Source organism: Uloborus diversus, chromosome 10 (genome assembly GCF_026930045.1).
Source record: "Uloborus diversus isolate 005 chromosome 10, Udiv.v.3.1, whole genome shotgun sequence".
NCBI lineage: Eukaryota > Metazoa > Arthropoda > Arachnida > Araneae > Uloboridae > Uloborus > Uloborus diversus.
In genome coordinates, this window is record NC_072740.1 from 13,035,388 (window position 1) to 13,050,650 (window position 15,263).

Sequence of the window (15,263 nt, forward strand, 5' to 3'; positions counted from 1 at the left end):
CTTATGCAGGAAAATCAAATGAAGAACCTTTATACATGCTTTATGATGACACCCATAGACAACAGTGTTCTGCACGAGGTTGGTGGTGGAGCTATCTTTCTCGCTTTCTCTCTCTATTCTTCTGTGAAAATTAGCATGATTTTCTTGGCATTTGCTTTTCCTTTCAAAAAACTTTCCTTTTTCTGATTAATGATACAATTATGCATGTTGATGTAAAATGTTTCCTAACCTTAGTGTGGAAAATTTTGAAACATTCCCAATTTCTACGATTCGTGAAAGAATTTATGTTTTCACACAGTTGTTGAAAAACTTTATATCCTTGTGTCTAATTTAAAAAAAAGTGTGGACTTATTTTTATGATTTAGTTCTGCTGTATGTTTCTAATTTATTTAATTTTATATATTGTTCTTAATGTAAAAATAAGTGTTTGTTGCTGTCGTGTGTAACATGCATGAGACGATATTTTTTGTTTGTATTAGACTATGATATTTATGAAAACTAATTGTATTGAATTTCAATATAGATTTTGCATTGTTGAACTTAAGGTTTGTATTTTAGAAGAGAAAGTTATTGTAATTAAACCTTGTTTTTGTTATTTTTTTTAAGTTATAAATATATGACATTAGGAAGTTATGTTTCAATTGCTTCATAGTTTTATGATTCTAAAAAAATATCTTTTTATGTAGGGTATTTTTTTTTATTACTCGTCTAGTATAAGTCCAATTTAAAAAGTAATTTTGTGTGACATAAGCTCTTTTAGATTTGAATGTATACAATTGGGTTGTAAGCTATTACTTACAATGCAGGTTTTGGGTCAAAGTATATTCCTCTGTTGCAAATGATATTTTTATGTTGAATATAGTTGGAAGAATTGCACGCAAAAAAAGTAACAAACAGTAAACTATGGATACTACTAAATCAGCGATTCTTAACCTGTGGTCTGGCAAACCCGACACCAGTCGACGGAAAAATAATGATATGAATAAACACTCTTAAAGGGTCTGAAAATTAGTGTCAACTGTGTTCACAGTGCTTTATTTTCAAATTAAAGGAGCCATGAAAGTAACTTCTGATTTAGTTAATTTAAAACTACCTGCTTCGTTCAGCATTGCACGGTTTACCTAGAAAATGAACGTGATGTCAAATGATATGTATTCCTTCAGGCCTGAATAAAAGAGAAGAAGTTTAGTGTAAAATTTCCTATCACAATAATGACAAATGTCCCTAAAAATCTCCATTACAGTAAGGGTGTCCTTAATTATTTCCATTTAAATAAAGGCGTAAGTCCGTAAAAGAATGAGGACTGCAGCTCCAAAACAAAATCATCACTCCCCTTAAAAATCCCAATCCATATCAAAATGTACCCCATTCTGTGTGAACTACCTCAGTGCTTGCTCCATTCCTTGATAGAGAACAGCACTGAGGCTCCACCAAACAGGTCCTGAATTTTCTCGTGAATAAATGAAGAGAAATATTTTTAAAATTACCTTTAAACTAAAGTCAACAGTCCCAAATCAGCACCAACAGACCCTACAAATCTGCATAAGAAATTTGACAATTATTAAGAAGGGAAACTCTTCAAAAATCCTCATTACTCTCCCAACATATTGGTCTCAAAAAAAAAAAAAAAAAAAAAAAAAAAAAACTCGCATTAGCCATTAGCATGAGATTTACAATCCCTAAAAACACAAATTGAATTGGGGGCTATGATTCATAAATAAAGGCAACGGTCTCTGTTAGAATTCTGCATCAAAGTTACGACAACAGTAACTGAAAATTATGATCAGAATGAGGACAGTAGTCCCCTAAACTCTCTCTTCATTAGAAGAAGAAAGAAACCTTTCCTAAAAATCCCTATGAGAATAAGGTCTTAAAAAATCCTTGATAGAATAGTATGTTTTCAAATAACTGAGTATATTATTTCCATCTACTAACCAAGAAAGATGTGTTAAAAAGACATTTTCTTTTACTTTACAATTGATGTGTTTTCCTGAACTTCTCAAGATGAACCATGAGAGGATACTTATTCCTAAAATTCTGTACACTCCACAAGAGTTGAACGAGTGCCATGTTATATGCACTGAGCCTCCCTCAAAAGATTATCCTAATATCTGCAATCTTAAAAAACTGGTTTGTCTTGTTAAAAATAGCTGATGGCAAAGATAAGGTCTCTTTTTATTATTTTTTCTGAATCCTCTTGTTCATGTTTCATTTTGAGTTTTCCGAGATACAAGGACCAGAAGTTTCATGCAAATTTCACCCCTTTCTAACGCCTTTTTGTAAAAAAACCCTACAATAGGTTGTAAATGAGAACCCTATGTGTAGGAAAACATTCACATGCATATATGTGCATATTCATTGTTTGATTTATATAGATAACTTTTTGTTATAATTTTATAATTTTCGAGAGTTGCATCATGCTTTTGTAAACTATTCTCCTCTTCACGTTTGCTTGGTAAACAAACTTTTAAAAAACGTTTTAAACTTTATTTTATGTTACGAACTTTCGTTAGACCGCTCATCTATGCTTTGGAATTCTTTTTATGTGCTCTTTTGGAAGCTGTCTCAGTAATATCCTGCAACAGTAAACTATCATCATGGGAGTTAAGTTTCTTCTATCCATTTCTTAGATGTCATAATGAAATCTCTCCCTCATCTCTTTGCCGATCCTCCAGCTGTATGGAAAATGAAATGTCAAATTCCTGGAGCAGTCTAAATTTATTCTATTTTTGTAACATATTATCAGTGTTTAAAATATGGGTGACAAGGAGGCTAGACCTTCTTGGAGCTCAAACTAGTTGAAACAATTTTTTTCCCCTGCAATAATTTTTTTCAATTGGGTTTTCCAGCAATACTAAACTTGCTGCTTGTTGGTCATATGCAGCTAAGCATTTGTGAGAGAACTAATGCTTGGCAAGCTATGATCGAAATTTATTTCTTTGCTGGAGCATTGTAAAAAAGCACTTTTTTAGTGAATTGTAGTTTGGTTTTTGCCTTGAACAGGACTGTTTGTTTTAATAATTCTGATATAATCAATGAAACATACATTAATTTTCATTACTTAATGATGTGACCATTTTGAACATACTATTATGTGTATGCTACCTGAGTGAGAAAGGTTCAGAACCTGTGTTCTAACCTTGCTTCTTCTAGTGTCATTATGCATAACCAAAGGATTCATGCTGGATAGAAGAAGTGTTGCGCATCATTCACCATGGTTGGTTATAATTTTATTCTTCTGTGCGTGGGAAACATTTTACAATCTCTCATGCGTGAAACGCTTAATGTTTTGCTTTTTCTCTTGTATAAAAATGAAAAAAGTAATTTTTCATTAAGTAGAATTTTAAATTTAATAAAAAATAAATAGTAAAAACCATTCCATAGATTATAAATAAAAGAAAAACATAGAGCTAAGCGTGAGTGGTCTCATGATAGAATTTAGTGCTTTGTAATATGCTAGATGATAATGTTATGTGCTTGAGCTTTGCCAATGCAAGCAGTACCCTAGTTATGGTGGCCTCCTATCCTGTGCCATGCAGTGACCGCTGCATCATAAACCTAAGGTCATTCTAAAAGGTGGCGAATATCAGAGAAAAAATCCTTTCCAAGGCTCAGAGCCCAATCTCAGAATATCACCACTTAGTACAGCAGTAGTGGAGACTGGGGTTTGTTAATGCATGGGATTAATTGATACATTGTCAGGTCACGCATATGGATGACAAGAAAAAATAAAATGCCTGATAAGATAACACACAATATTCCTATCTACAATGATAGGAATACTGATTGATTTGTGCAGCTTTACTTACTTATTTTGTTAATGGTGTAAGCATAACTTCATTTTATACATTCATTCATAATACTTCATTCAATATACATTCATACTGCTTCATTTAAACAGTGCTTCATTTTGCAATTATCTTTGAATAAATATTAATTTATATGAAATCTTAAAATTCAGCAGTGCAAAAGATATCAAATGTTGCAAAACAAAGTGACCTACGTCATAAATTATAAGAGTTGATAAAAGCAGTATTGATGAATTCTTAATTTAATTTTGTAACATAATTAGTTTATGTTCAATTACTCATGTTATATCTTAAAAAAATATCTTTACTTACTCTGTGAAAAGTGTTTAAGTACTCTTTTTATTTTGACAGTTGAATATTGCAACAAATAATTTCATGGATACTGAATGGGATTGTTTTCATCAGATTGTTAATAATTCTTTTTATAATACTGTGCTTTTGTGAAAAAATACTCTATTTCTATTGGTTTGGATGTCTTTGTTGAAAATACATATTTTTAAGAAACTGTTTAATCAATGGCCATTACTTTTTCAGTAGCTGTAAAGATTTATTGAGCTGAATTTGAATCAATACATATGGTTTTAGATTGTTATTTTATTCTAACTTTCTCACTGTACACGCACACAAATATATATATATATAGTCAAACCCTGTTCACACGAACTTGAGTAACGCAAAATTTTGCTTAGCGCGAAGTAAATGCAAATTAGTGTTCAATTAATCCCTTAACACGAATAGGATTTAGACAAATTCTCGCATAAGATGAAAATTTTAAGGTCTTGAAGAAAAAATTAAAACCCCACCCTTTTTCATGAAATTATTTTTGAAAGTTGAAAGATCTGCACTTTGACACAAGCAACATGGATGGCAGCGAGAAAATTTCTCTCTTTGTTGTAGGAAGATTGTAAAAATCTTGTTTCTTCAGGAAAAAATGAACTTAAGGTGTAGACTATACAGTGGCTCCCAAAAGTGTTCGTACACCTACGACTTTCATTGAAATAGGCTATTATCCATTGGTTAGAATTAATATTTCGGAATAGGTATTTATTATAAGATCTATGACCTATATTTAACAAAACTACATGAAAAATTTTAATAAAACATTAAAACATAATTTTTAAAAAATCAAAAACCAAAAATTGCCGGAAATTTTATCTCACAAAAGTCTTCGTACACTTTGAAAAAATGTCAAAAAATTGGTAAATAATCTAACTTTTTACAAAGTTATTATTTAGTAGAACATCATGCAGTATCAACAAGAGCTTTTAAACGTCTGGGAATAGATTTCATTGTTTTTTCTTTCTTTTTTTGCGTAATTTCTGAGTAAGTGTTCAACCACAGTTTGAGTCTTACTGTTTCTAGCTCTATTTTCGTTTCAAAGCCGTATTTTCGTAATCTAGCCCCCAGATATCTCTAAATATGTTACATTTAGTTCAAATCTGGAGATTGAGGGGGTATTTCTAAGCTTAAGGACAATTTTTAAGGCACCAAACGCAAACGTGTGCTTCTTATCGTTATCTCGATAAAAAAACAAAGTTGTTTCCAATTACCAAATTTTGGGCTAATAGTTTAAAATTGTTTTTTAAAATATTTAAATGATTCATTATTTAATCAAAAAATTCCAAATTTCCAAGTCCTGATGCTGTAATGCACCCTCACACTAAAACACCTTCACCGTCCTGATTAACTGATCCAACTAAGTTCTTCAGATTAAATCTCATTTTTTCTTTTATTTACAATTATACAACAATTTAACCCAAAATGTTGAATTTATTTTCATCTATAAGTAAAACGTTGTTCCAAAACGTTTTGAGCTTATTTATCATTGATTTTGCGACAGAAAGCGTAAGTTTACTGTTATTCGCACGAACAAAAAAATTTCTGCAGGAAGAGGTCCCGTTTAATCCAGCTAATCAGAGAACTTGGCGAACAATTTTAGGAGAAAATTAAACGTAAAATGTTTTGTTCAATTCTGCAGAAATTTTTTCAGCACTCAAATGTGTATTTTTCGTAATTTTTTTTACTGTAAACCTCTGATCACGCATTGTTAACTTCGCCAGTTGACCTTTTCTTACCGTGTTTTCGATCCGATTCTTGTCTTTAAAGCATTTTATCAAGCACTTCACTATAGAATGGTATAAATTACCTAATTTCGAGACATTTCAAACCAATTTACCGCTACTGTGAGGAAACAATTCAAATTTCGAATGGGTGTTTGTGGTGTTTTTCAAATACCAGTCATTTTAAAGTAATAAGCACAATATTAAGGAATAAATAAACAAAAAATTAAAGCCAAATGACTTTAAAGGGTCAACACAATGCAAAAATAATAAAAAAATGACATATGGTAGTTTTAATCATGAATTTATTCGAAAAAATTTGGGTGTACGATGACTTTTGAGGCGTATTATTTCTCCGTCTCTTCATTTTTTGACAAATTTCAAAGATAAAATCTGACAATATTTAGAAAAAAACTACTGGATTTTATTCAGAATGGCATAGGAATGGTGTGAAAAAAAAAATGGACTTCATATTCAAATTCAGTTTTACGTTATTTTTGTTTTACTACAAAATTTCAAGGTGTACGAACACTTTTGGGAGACGCTATATATGCGTACAGTAAAAAAGCTCGCATGAACAGTGAAATCTTTACCAAGAGGCTGACAAACCTAGATTTAAAACTTCATCGTGAAAAAAGAAAAATTTGTCTGATTCTGGGCAACTGTTCCGCCCAGGTAGAGGTTTAATGTCTAAATGCGATAAATTATGTTTTTTTACCCACCCACACTGCAGCGAATATTCAGTTTTTCGATCAGATGTTTAAAAATGCACTGTTGTAGAGAAATGCCCCGAATAGTCGTTGCCTGTTTCGAATTACTTATGTTTCTTACTTAAATTATAAATATAAATGCTTCTGTGTACATTTTTGTGCAAATGTACTTTGGTTCCTATATTTTCCGAGTCAAAAAACTTGTCTGCTTACACAAAATCTGGTAAACGTTAAAATTGGTTAACACAAAATACCTGTCGAGTTCATGTTAACAAGGTTTGACTATATATATATATATATATATATATATATATATATATATATATATATATATATATATATATATATATACACATACATTATATCAAGAATGAATTTTTAGTGCCAAAATGCCTTTTCTGAAAAATTAATTTCCCTTTCCCATTAAATTGATCATGACTCAGAATTCAGTTGGTGTTCTGGTACCGGAAAATATATAAAATCATCCCCAATATAGATATACGTACAATATTTATTTCTTTACCTTGTCTTGATATTTAAACCATGCTTGTTATTGCTTTAGTTTTTTTTTTTCTTTTCTTATTTTAATGAGCCTTTAAAATTGTGTTAGGTTTGCAAACTCCTGAAGACAATATATATGAAGAAGTAGATTTGCAGCAAATTAATCAAAATGAAGAAGATTTTGGAGACACTGTAAGTTGGATTGAATCTGAAGCTGGTAATGATCATTCTGCAAGTTCAGCTAGTGAAGAAATTGAAGAAGAAACTGGAGCATCTAAATTAGCTGCAAGATTTATTGGTAAAAAGAAGAAAAGTACTAAGAAAGGAAAAGAAAATGAGGTACTTTTTTAAAAATAAAAGTTTATTTTTTCTCTCTGATATAATTTAATGTTCTACTAGTTAAATAATACACATTTTTCTGATTAATGCTTTATTAAATTAGTGATAAAATATAATTATGCTTGGATATTTAAATTTACATTAAGGGAATCTTAAAATTTTCAAAACTATCTCAAGTCTGGAATATCATAAACACGAACTATACTTTGGCTCTAGCATCTTTTTTTTTGGCCCAAAATATTAAAAAAAGATGCATTGCTCTCTGCTAACCTTCAGGAAGCAATTTTTAAATTAATGTGGGCAGTACAGATGATAAGCTCCTGATTATCCGTGAGCAGACTATCCGCTGGGTGGATTATCTGCGAGTCATTTAACAATCAAGAGCATGCATTTTCAGAGTAAAAAGCAAATACCAATGGCTGTTTTTTTTGTCAAAAAATTATAAATAAACTCGGTTGTTTTTGTTTTAATTATTTATTTTTTTCTTGTACTTTCCTAAACGTACAAACAAGTGTTCTCTATTGATAAGTTCTGGTTTGCAAAAATACAAAATATTTTTACTGTACTTTCAGTTTGAAGGAAGTATTATGCATCAATACAGTTAAGTTTTTGAGGAAGGACAATTTTTTTAAAATTTATCCCCCATTTTAGCCATTCTACGGTTTATCCACGATTTTTATTATCTGCGGCACTTGTGCCAACCGCATATAATCGTGAGTTTACTGTATGTGTAAGCAGCCCTAAGCATTCAGTAATGAATACCAAGCAGTTCCATAACTCTCCACAAAGAGCGACGTAACTGGTTTTGTGTTCCTAGTGCTTACTTGTGCTTTTATATATAACCTCCCAAACTTTTTCATGTAGAAGCAGTTCTGCATCTGCAAAGAGTTTGTTTAGTTCTTATTTATGAACATTATATAATATTTTATGCAATAGTATATTAGCAGAAATTAAAATGCTTCTTATTTCAACGTATTTAACATCAAATGCTAAAGCATGGATGAATAGCTTTTGGTTTGATACATTTAGTTTTTGACTCCTTGCAATAGAAACAAAGGGCTAAAAACATTAAAAATACTAATGTTTTCCCCCTTTTTTATTCTAGTTAATAAAATAACTATTTTCTTTAGGTTTTAAAATATTTATTAAATTTTGGAATACTGGTGTAAATTTAGTGCAATAAAATGTTTAAAGAATTTTTTAAGCATTTTTTAAAGAATTTGAATAAAAGTTTTGAAAGAATATAAGTGAACATAAACTTTTCAGAACATAAACTTCTGCAATGTGGATATACATAAAAAGTTAAGGTAGTCAAATTGCATTGTTACTTTCTCTCCTTCCCACAAAATTATAATCCTCCTCCAATTATAAATCTAAGAGGAGTCTCCCCTCTGCTAAAAACTCTGATTTTATTTGTAAACTTGAAAAATACATGAAAATATTGCAAGTGAACGTTTTATTAGTTTGCATGTTGTACTAAATTGCATTATCATTACTAATAGTAAAAATAATCTGCAGCATGGTTTTGAAGCCAATTGCTGACAGGGCTATGTGTATTGTAGAAATTTTTTTTCTGAATTTGCCGTACTTAATTTGTTGTATGTTTCATGCTTTCAAATTCAATTTCAGGGAATAACTGGAGGTTTTACTCGATGGTTTTCTACAAGAAAGAAAGAATATGAACTAGAAAAATGTGTAAATAAAATTAATAGACATTCTCAAGGTAACTACACTATTTTGTCATTTTGAGAATTATGATTTGATAAGAAATAAAATTGAGATTAGCTTAAAACTTGCAGTAAAGTATGTTTGTTTAGTTTTTTTTTCTTTTTGGACTGGTGAACTTGAATAAAAGGATGCGCAATAAGTAACTATTGTTACTAATCCCCAATGGAAAAGTGATACTTCTGAACATGTTTTTCTAAATGTTTTCAAACTTTTCATACCATGTTTATGTATTTGAAATGATGTCATTATTTTTTGCTAATTATTAACAGTGCTCTATGCAGATGAAGATGGTTATGTTGATGTGAAAATACCAAAGAAACAGAGGCCACCTTTATCCCTACCACCTATGCCACCTGGTCTTAGCCCTGAAAAAGTAAGTAGAACAGAAATATTCATGCTCAAGCACATATAAATGAATTATGAATTTTTTTTTGTTTAACTAAAAATGTTATTACTAGGATGAAGAATAACATTATACTATTTAACTAACTCCGTAAACCTCATTTAAAGATTATGCTCGTGAGAGTATTTTATTCTTATAATTTGAACTGGTTAACTTAAGCCAACTTACTTTAGTCATTTAGTATCAAATTTGAGTGGGAGAACAGAGCAAATTGTAGTCAGTTTTTACTAATTTAAGCGCTTGTGAACCAGCTCAGAATAGAAAGGAAAACAGTATCAGTTCATTTCACTTTGGGAAAAAACTCCTGGCACTAGGGCAGTCAGCTACTTTACTGGCGCAGTTGGGGGGGGGGGGTGAGTCATATGGCCTAACGTGTATAAACTAGTGTATTAGGATTATATTTTAATACATAGTCATATTTTAAAAGGTTGTGCTCAGTTTTCTCACTATGTTAAAGACTCCATAGTACTTTTACCTCAGCTTAGATAAAAATTTAACTATTACCCTCCCCCCCCCATACATTTTGTATGGGGGGAAAATTGTATGGAAAAGCTTCTATGCTCTTTCCTCAGTCGTGTTCAATTTTTATAGCTCTGCAGAAAACTGATTCTAATTCTATTTTATTCGAATTCAATTTATCTATTTTTTTATTTTGAAGGTTCAAATGTGTCTCGCCTTGATTATTCCATAATTAGAACATTCCCTGAAACTTTTTAAAATATTGGTTTCCTGGGACAAACTAAACGCTTTGAATTAAGGAAAATTCCTTTTCATTGTATTATAACTTTTATGATTTCGAAAGAGTGGTGTAGTCATTGTAGTCCAGTCTTTTGAGCTGGCCTTGCTCAAAAGTGCAGATTCGAACCTGAGTCAGTGGATTTTTAAGATGCAAAAAATCAAGTGTCCACCTTGAATGAGTATGCGACATGTAAAATATCCTTTGAGTGTTTGGCTTTGAATGCTCTTCGCAAAATTAAAATCCTTGTGCAGTTTTGCATTGTAAGAACTCAAATGCCTCCATCTATTGGTTTAACCAGACTTCATAATTCTCATGCAAATGGTATACTCTGATAGTGGTGACTTATGAATTAATTATTGCCAGTCTCTGGGAAATGAACTTGGTCAATGAATGGTTAGTAGCCACTATGCAACTCCATTAGAAACAACAGCAACAATGTAAGTCTGAATGAAGTTCATACCAGTTGGTTAGCAGAGTTATGTGATTGTAAAATGAACACTAGAGAAATGTCCATAGAAAAAATCTATTTTAAGCTTCAAACATATGAAAGCTTTAAAATCAGTGCAAAACCATTGAATCCAGTTCAACAGGAAATAAATAAATTTGCACTAAATTTATCTACAAGATGCATCTCAAATACAGCGAGCCACTAAGTTAAATTATGCATTTTCAATAAGGAATTTTGACTTACATCATTTTTATACAGTGCTTCAAACAATGTATTGGTATAACAGAACTGAACAGACAAAAATATATGCATGCATGACAATTTAAAAGAGTGTGTAAGAGAGAGAGAGACATATTTTTCTTTATGCATGTCATGTTAAAATAGTCTGAAGCAAAGAATCGCATCATTTAGGAAAAACAACTACTGCTGTTTCCAAACACATAAACATTCAAGAAACTCGCACAATCAAAGAAAACAAAATAGGATTTAGTTCATCAACTTGAACTAGTTCAATTGAGCAAGTTGTTGAAATGAGGTCGCTTCACATGATTAGACATTTCTGTTTACATCTAATGTTGTTTAAATCTGCATAAGGAAAAAATGGGGATTTTTATGTGAAAAAATATTTACAGTGGGTTATCATTTCTTTAAAAAAAAATATTTAGCTAAAATGTCAACAGATTAAATTAAATATCATGCGTCAGCTTCAGAATTTGGAATAAATGTAAAAAATGGTCAAAATTCAAACTGTAGAATTAAATTAAAAATATTTAAAATTATTTTTCTAATTTTATTCATATGCTTCCTTTTTATACTAAATTTTTTATTGTTGTAGTTACTTATTTTATTTATTTATTTATTTTTTGATGGTGTATAAAATATATTAACTGTTTCTTCTTTAAACATTGTTATGTATTTATGCTTGTCTTTAAATGTTTGCAGATGAAACGAAGATACATTGTGGGTAGTGTTGTTGATAGTGAAAATTCCTACTTAAACTCATTGCAAAGGCTTATCAGAGTAAGTCTGCATTAATCATTCTTATCACTGGAAAACTTAGATTGTAATATTTTTAAATATTTTTTGCTTTCATTTTGTTGCATCCCCCCCCCCCCCCGCTATAAACTAAATACTTCTTTATTACATTTATTGTATTACTAGTAAATGTTTACTGATTTATCTCAATCAAGTTATTTTTGTCTTGGTTATTTGCTTTTTTAAAATTCAAACAAAGATCTAGTATTAATAAATATTCTTTTTTACCTGTTTTGTAGGATTATAAGCATCCACTAGAAGATTCAACTCCACCCATTGTGAGTGCCAATAAAATTAGCATTATGTTTCATCGTGTGGAACAAATATTGCAGTGCCATAATATTTTTGGAATAGCTCTTACTCAATGTGTTCGTCAATGGGATCAAGAAGAAAAGATAGGAGATGTATTTGTTGCATCAGTAAGTAATTGAGTCTAGAAAGTAGTTTCAATTCCCTTTGATAATTGCTAGTTAGAGGAAAAAATTAGTTGTTGTTTTTTAATGTGTTAAATATCTTCAAATGCAAAATATATCTTGTCTTTTGTATTACGTAAAATAGTTTCTCACCAAGCAACAAACCAGAATGTATAATGCAAAAAATAATTTCCCCCATCCATTTGCTCTTTACACTCAAATATCTGTTGAATCTTATTGTAATAATAATGTTAACAGTCTTAGATGTTAATTAAAAAGTATAATGATTTCAAATTTTTATCACTTTGTTTCAATGAATTTATCAGTTATTACTTTCTGGCTACTATCTAGCATTGGTCTTTTTCAGTATGAAAAATATTGTAGATAAAATATTAAAGTACGGAGCAATTCAAAATCATGGAAGTAAATGTAAACTGCTGTATTTCCTGCTCCATCTATTGTGCTTGAATTCAGTCATATATTTGAGGCAGTGAGAAGCAATGAGATAAAGTTAAAAATTTGGAGAATCTGTACAAATGGTAGGAAAACTTTACCTCTGTTTTGGAACAAGAGATGATACTAGTAGCCCTGGATGGTGCTTATACACAGCATGGTTTAGAAACAAATTCATGGAAAGCCTACCTAGCATCTGAACTTTTAATGTGTTTTACTAGGAACTTTAAAAAGTGCATTTACATCCCTTTGCTTCTCACTGCATTTGACAGAATAAATTTGACAGAATAAGCAACACAACTTGCATTTCAGTTCTGGCCACTGAGGTCCTGTGATTTTTTCTTGTGGAAGTTTGCTAAAGATGGGTTTTTATGTACCGTCTCCTCTCACAGGTTTGAAAAACCTATGAAAACTTATCATTGCAGCATTCAACTCAGTGATGCATCAATGAGTGTGGGACGAATTGTGCTATTCTCTAGAAGTTATTCTTGCAGCCAAAGGAATTCATATTGACCGTCTGTTAACTTCCATGTGTGCATAATCACATGAAATTTAGAGTTCAAGTACAATGCAGGAAATATAGCAATTTGAACTTGCCCAGCTTTTTGAGTCATTCTGTGTGAAATATTTAGGTGAGCCAAAAAATGGATATTTGCGATTAGGGACTTCTAGTTAATAAAAATTGCGGATTAGCATCTTAAATATGGGGAAAATAATTTTAAAAAAAATAACTGTTTATGTCTTTAGATTAGTTTCTGTGTTTGGAAAAGCGGAAAAAAATGGTCCAACTTCAAAATGTTGAATTAATTTACCAAAAATTTTTGTTCTAATACTATTCATATGCTTCCTTTTAATACTCTTTTTATGTATCTTAAAAATTACTTACATTCCTTTACAGTTTTTAGTTTGTGCATACACCATGAGGTTTCATGACAAAATGACTTTTTAAACCTTTCTGCACATTGCAGTACTTCTTTTTTTATAGTCCAGTTTTATATTTTTTGCAATAAATATGCATTGTGCAACTCTTTGCTTGTAATGTAGTTATATTTTATTACATTAACTACCCAGAATCTACCATGAGAAGGTGTACTTTATATTCCATTGCCCTTCCTATGCAACAAATCAAGAAAAAGTTATTTACAGCAGTTACATATTTGTAATATATTTACATTACTATTTGATTTCAAACAAATTTCTACTTTGGACTTAAGATTTGAAAAACTTCTCAGTTTTGGCATTGATAATCCTAAGAATAAAGCTTTTCTAATAAATCCATGCCATGCATTTTCCTCAAATACCTTTTCTGCACTACTCTGATTAGTACTGACCAGTTTCAATCTTTTCAACAGCCTGGGTGTGACGTGGGAATTTCACAAATGAAAATCTCTGCAATTAATTTGTTTTTAAAGTTGGTAATATATCCTTACTTGTCACATTTTTATTATTGAAAAGGAAGAAATCGAATCCATATACTAGTCAATCAACTGCTATTAATTTGATGCTTCAAAACTTAATAATGGGAGAAGAAACTACTATATGAATTTAAAGAACCTTCAACTTTTGGATCAAGGTTTGAAGTTGAACTTAATGACTCTCTTATGGTGTTCATTATCACGGTTATAGAGTTTTTTTTTTATAAATCCATGTCTTGTCTCTTCATTCTCCAAATACCATTTTGCGAATTCACTAAGCAATTTCACAATCTTCTCACGACAGTCTTAGTGTGACGTAAGGAGCATTTTCTGGAAGCATTGAGAAAGCTTTAAATGGTTTTGATAAATTAACTGCAATTAACTTCATAAGATTTTGATGGAAGAAGTTAAAATTAGAAAAACTGTCTTAAAAACATTAGAAGTAATTAATGTGTATTGTCGGCACAATTCAGAAAGGGAAATTTGACCCTGATCTTCATGTCAAAATCCAGGACTTATCACTCATCAACTTTAGTTAACGTGTGCTAATGGAGATCTGCAGTTGTATATTCTTCAAGCAAAGCTGCTAATGCTATAATACTTTCAAAAATATCTTAATATCTTTAAAAAAATATAGTTTAGTATAGTTAGGTTTTTTTTTATTTATCTATATATTTTTTTTAAACCAATGTATTGACTCATTGAAAGTTTTACTCTACCAAGTAATTTATTTGACAATTCCCTAAATATTGAATTCAGTGATTCAGAGAAGTAAATACTCTGCCAAACGTAAGACCTTGCTATTAGCTGTAGATGGCTGTCGACATTTAAAGTAATTGGCTCAATGAAGCAAGGCAAGATATGTAACATTAGGAAATACTTCAGTAGCTACAGAGAATTTCTGCTACAAGTTTTGTAGCATGTAAGCTATGAAGAGTTTATCAACTAGTCAACGAGTTCAATTTCATCCTCTTGAGCAATAGAAAATGGGACAAATAAGGTTATTTTCCCGTTGTTAAAACTAAATAGTTGCAGAAGTTTATATTCTTAAAATTCCCTTGTCAGACTTAAGCTTTTGAAAGAATTTGAACTGGTCAGTGAACCTGCTGAAAAGGTATTTGAGGAAAATGCATGGGAGGGATTTATAAGAAAATCTTTGACAAATGTCAAAACTGAGAAGTCCTTCAAACTTTTTCAAATGCAGAAATTT

General features: G+C 30.7%; 1 protein-coding gene across 1 annotated transcript in view; it reads left to right on the top strand.

Moving 5' to 3' along the window:
- Positions 1-5: 5 nt before the first annotated feature.
- LOC129231659 (rho guanine nucleotide exchange factor 10-like) overlaps positions 6-15,263 on the top strand; it is a gene marked incomplete at its 5' end in the record, with an annotated part of 57,664 nt that continues 42,406 nt past the window's right edge. The window contains 6 exons of the mRNA XM_054866022.1: positions 6-78; positions 7,190-7,419; positions 9,049-9,142; positions 9,417-9,520; positions 11,680-11,757; positions 12,012-12,191. Coding sequence (XP_054721997.1) covers positions 6-78; positions 7,190-7,419; positions 9,049-9,142; positions 9,417-9,520; positions 11,680-11,757; positions 12,012-12,191 — 759 coding nt within the window. The remainder of the gene's footprint in view (positions 79-7,189; positions 7,420-9,048; positions 9,143-9,416; positions 9,521-11,679; positions 11,758-12,011; positions 12,192-15,263) is intronic.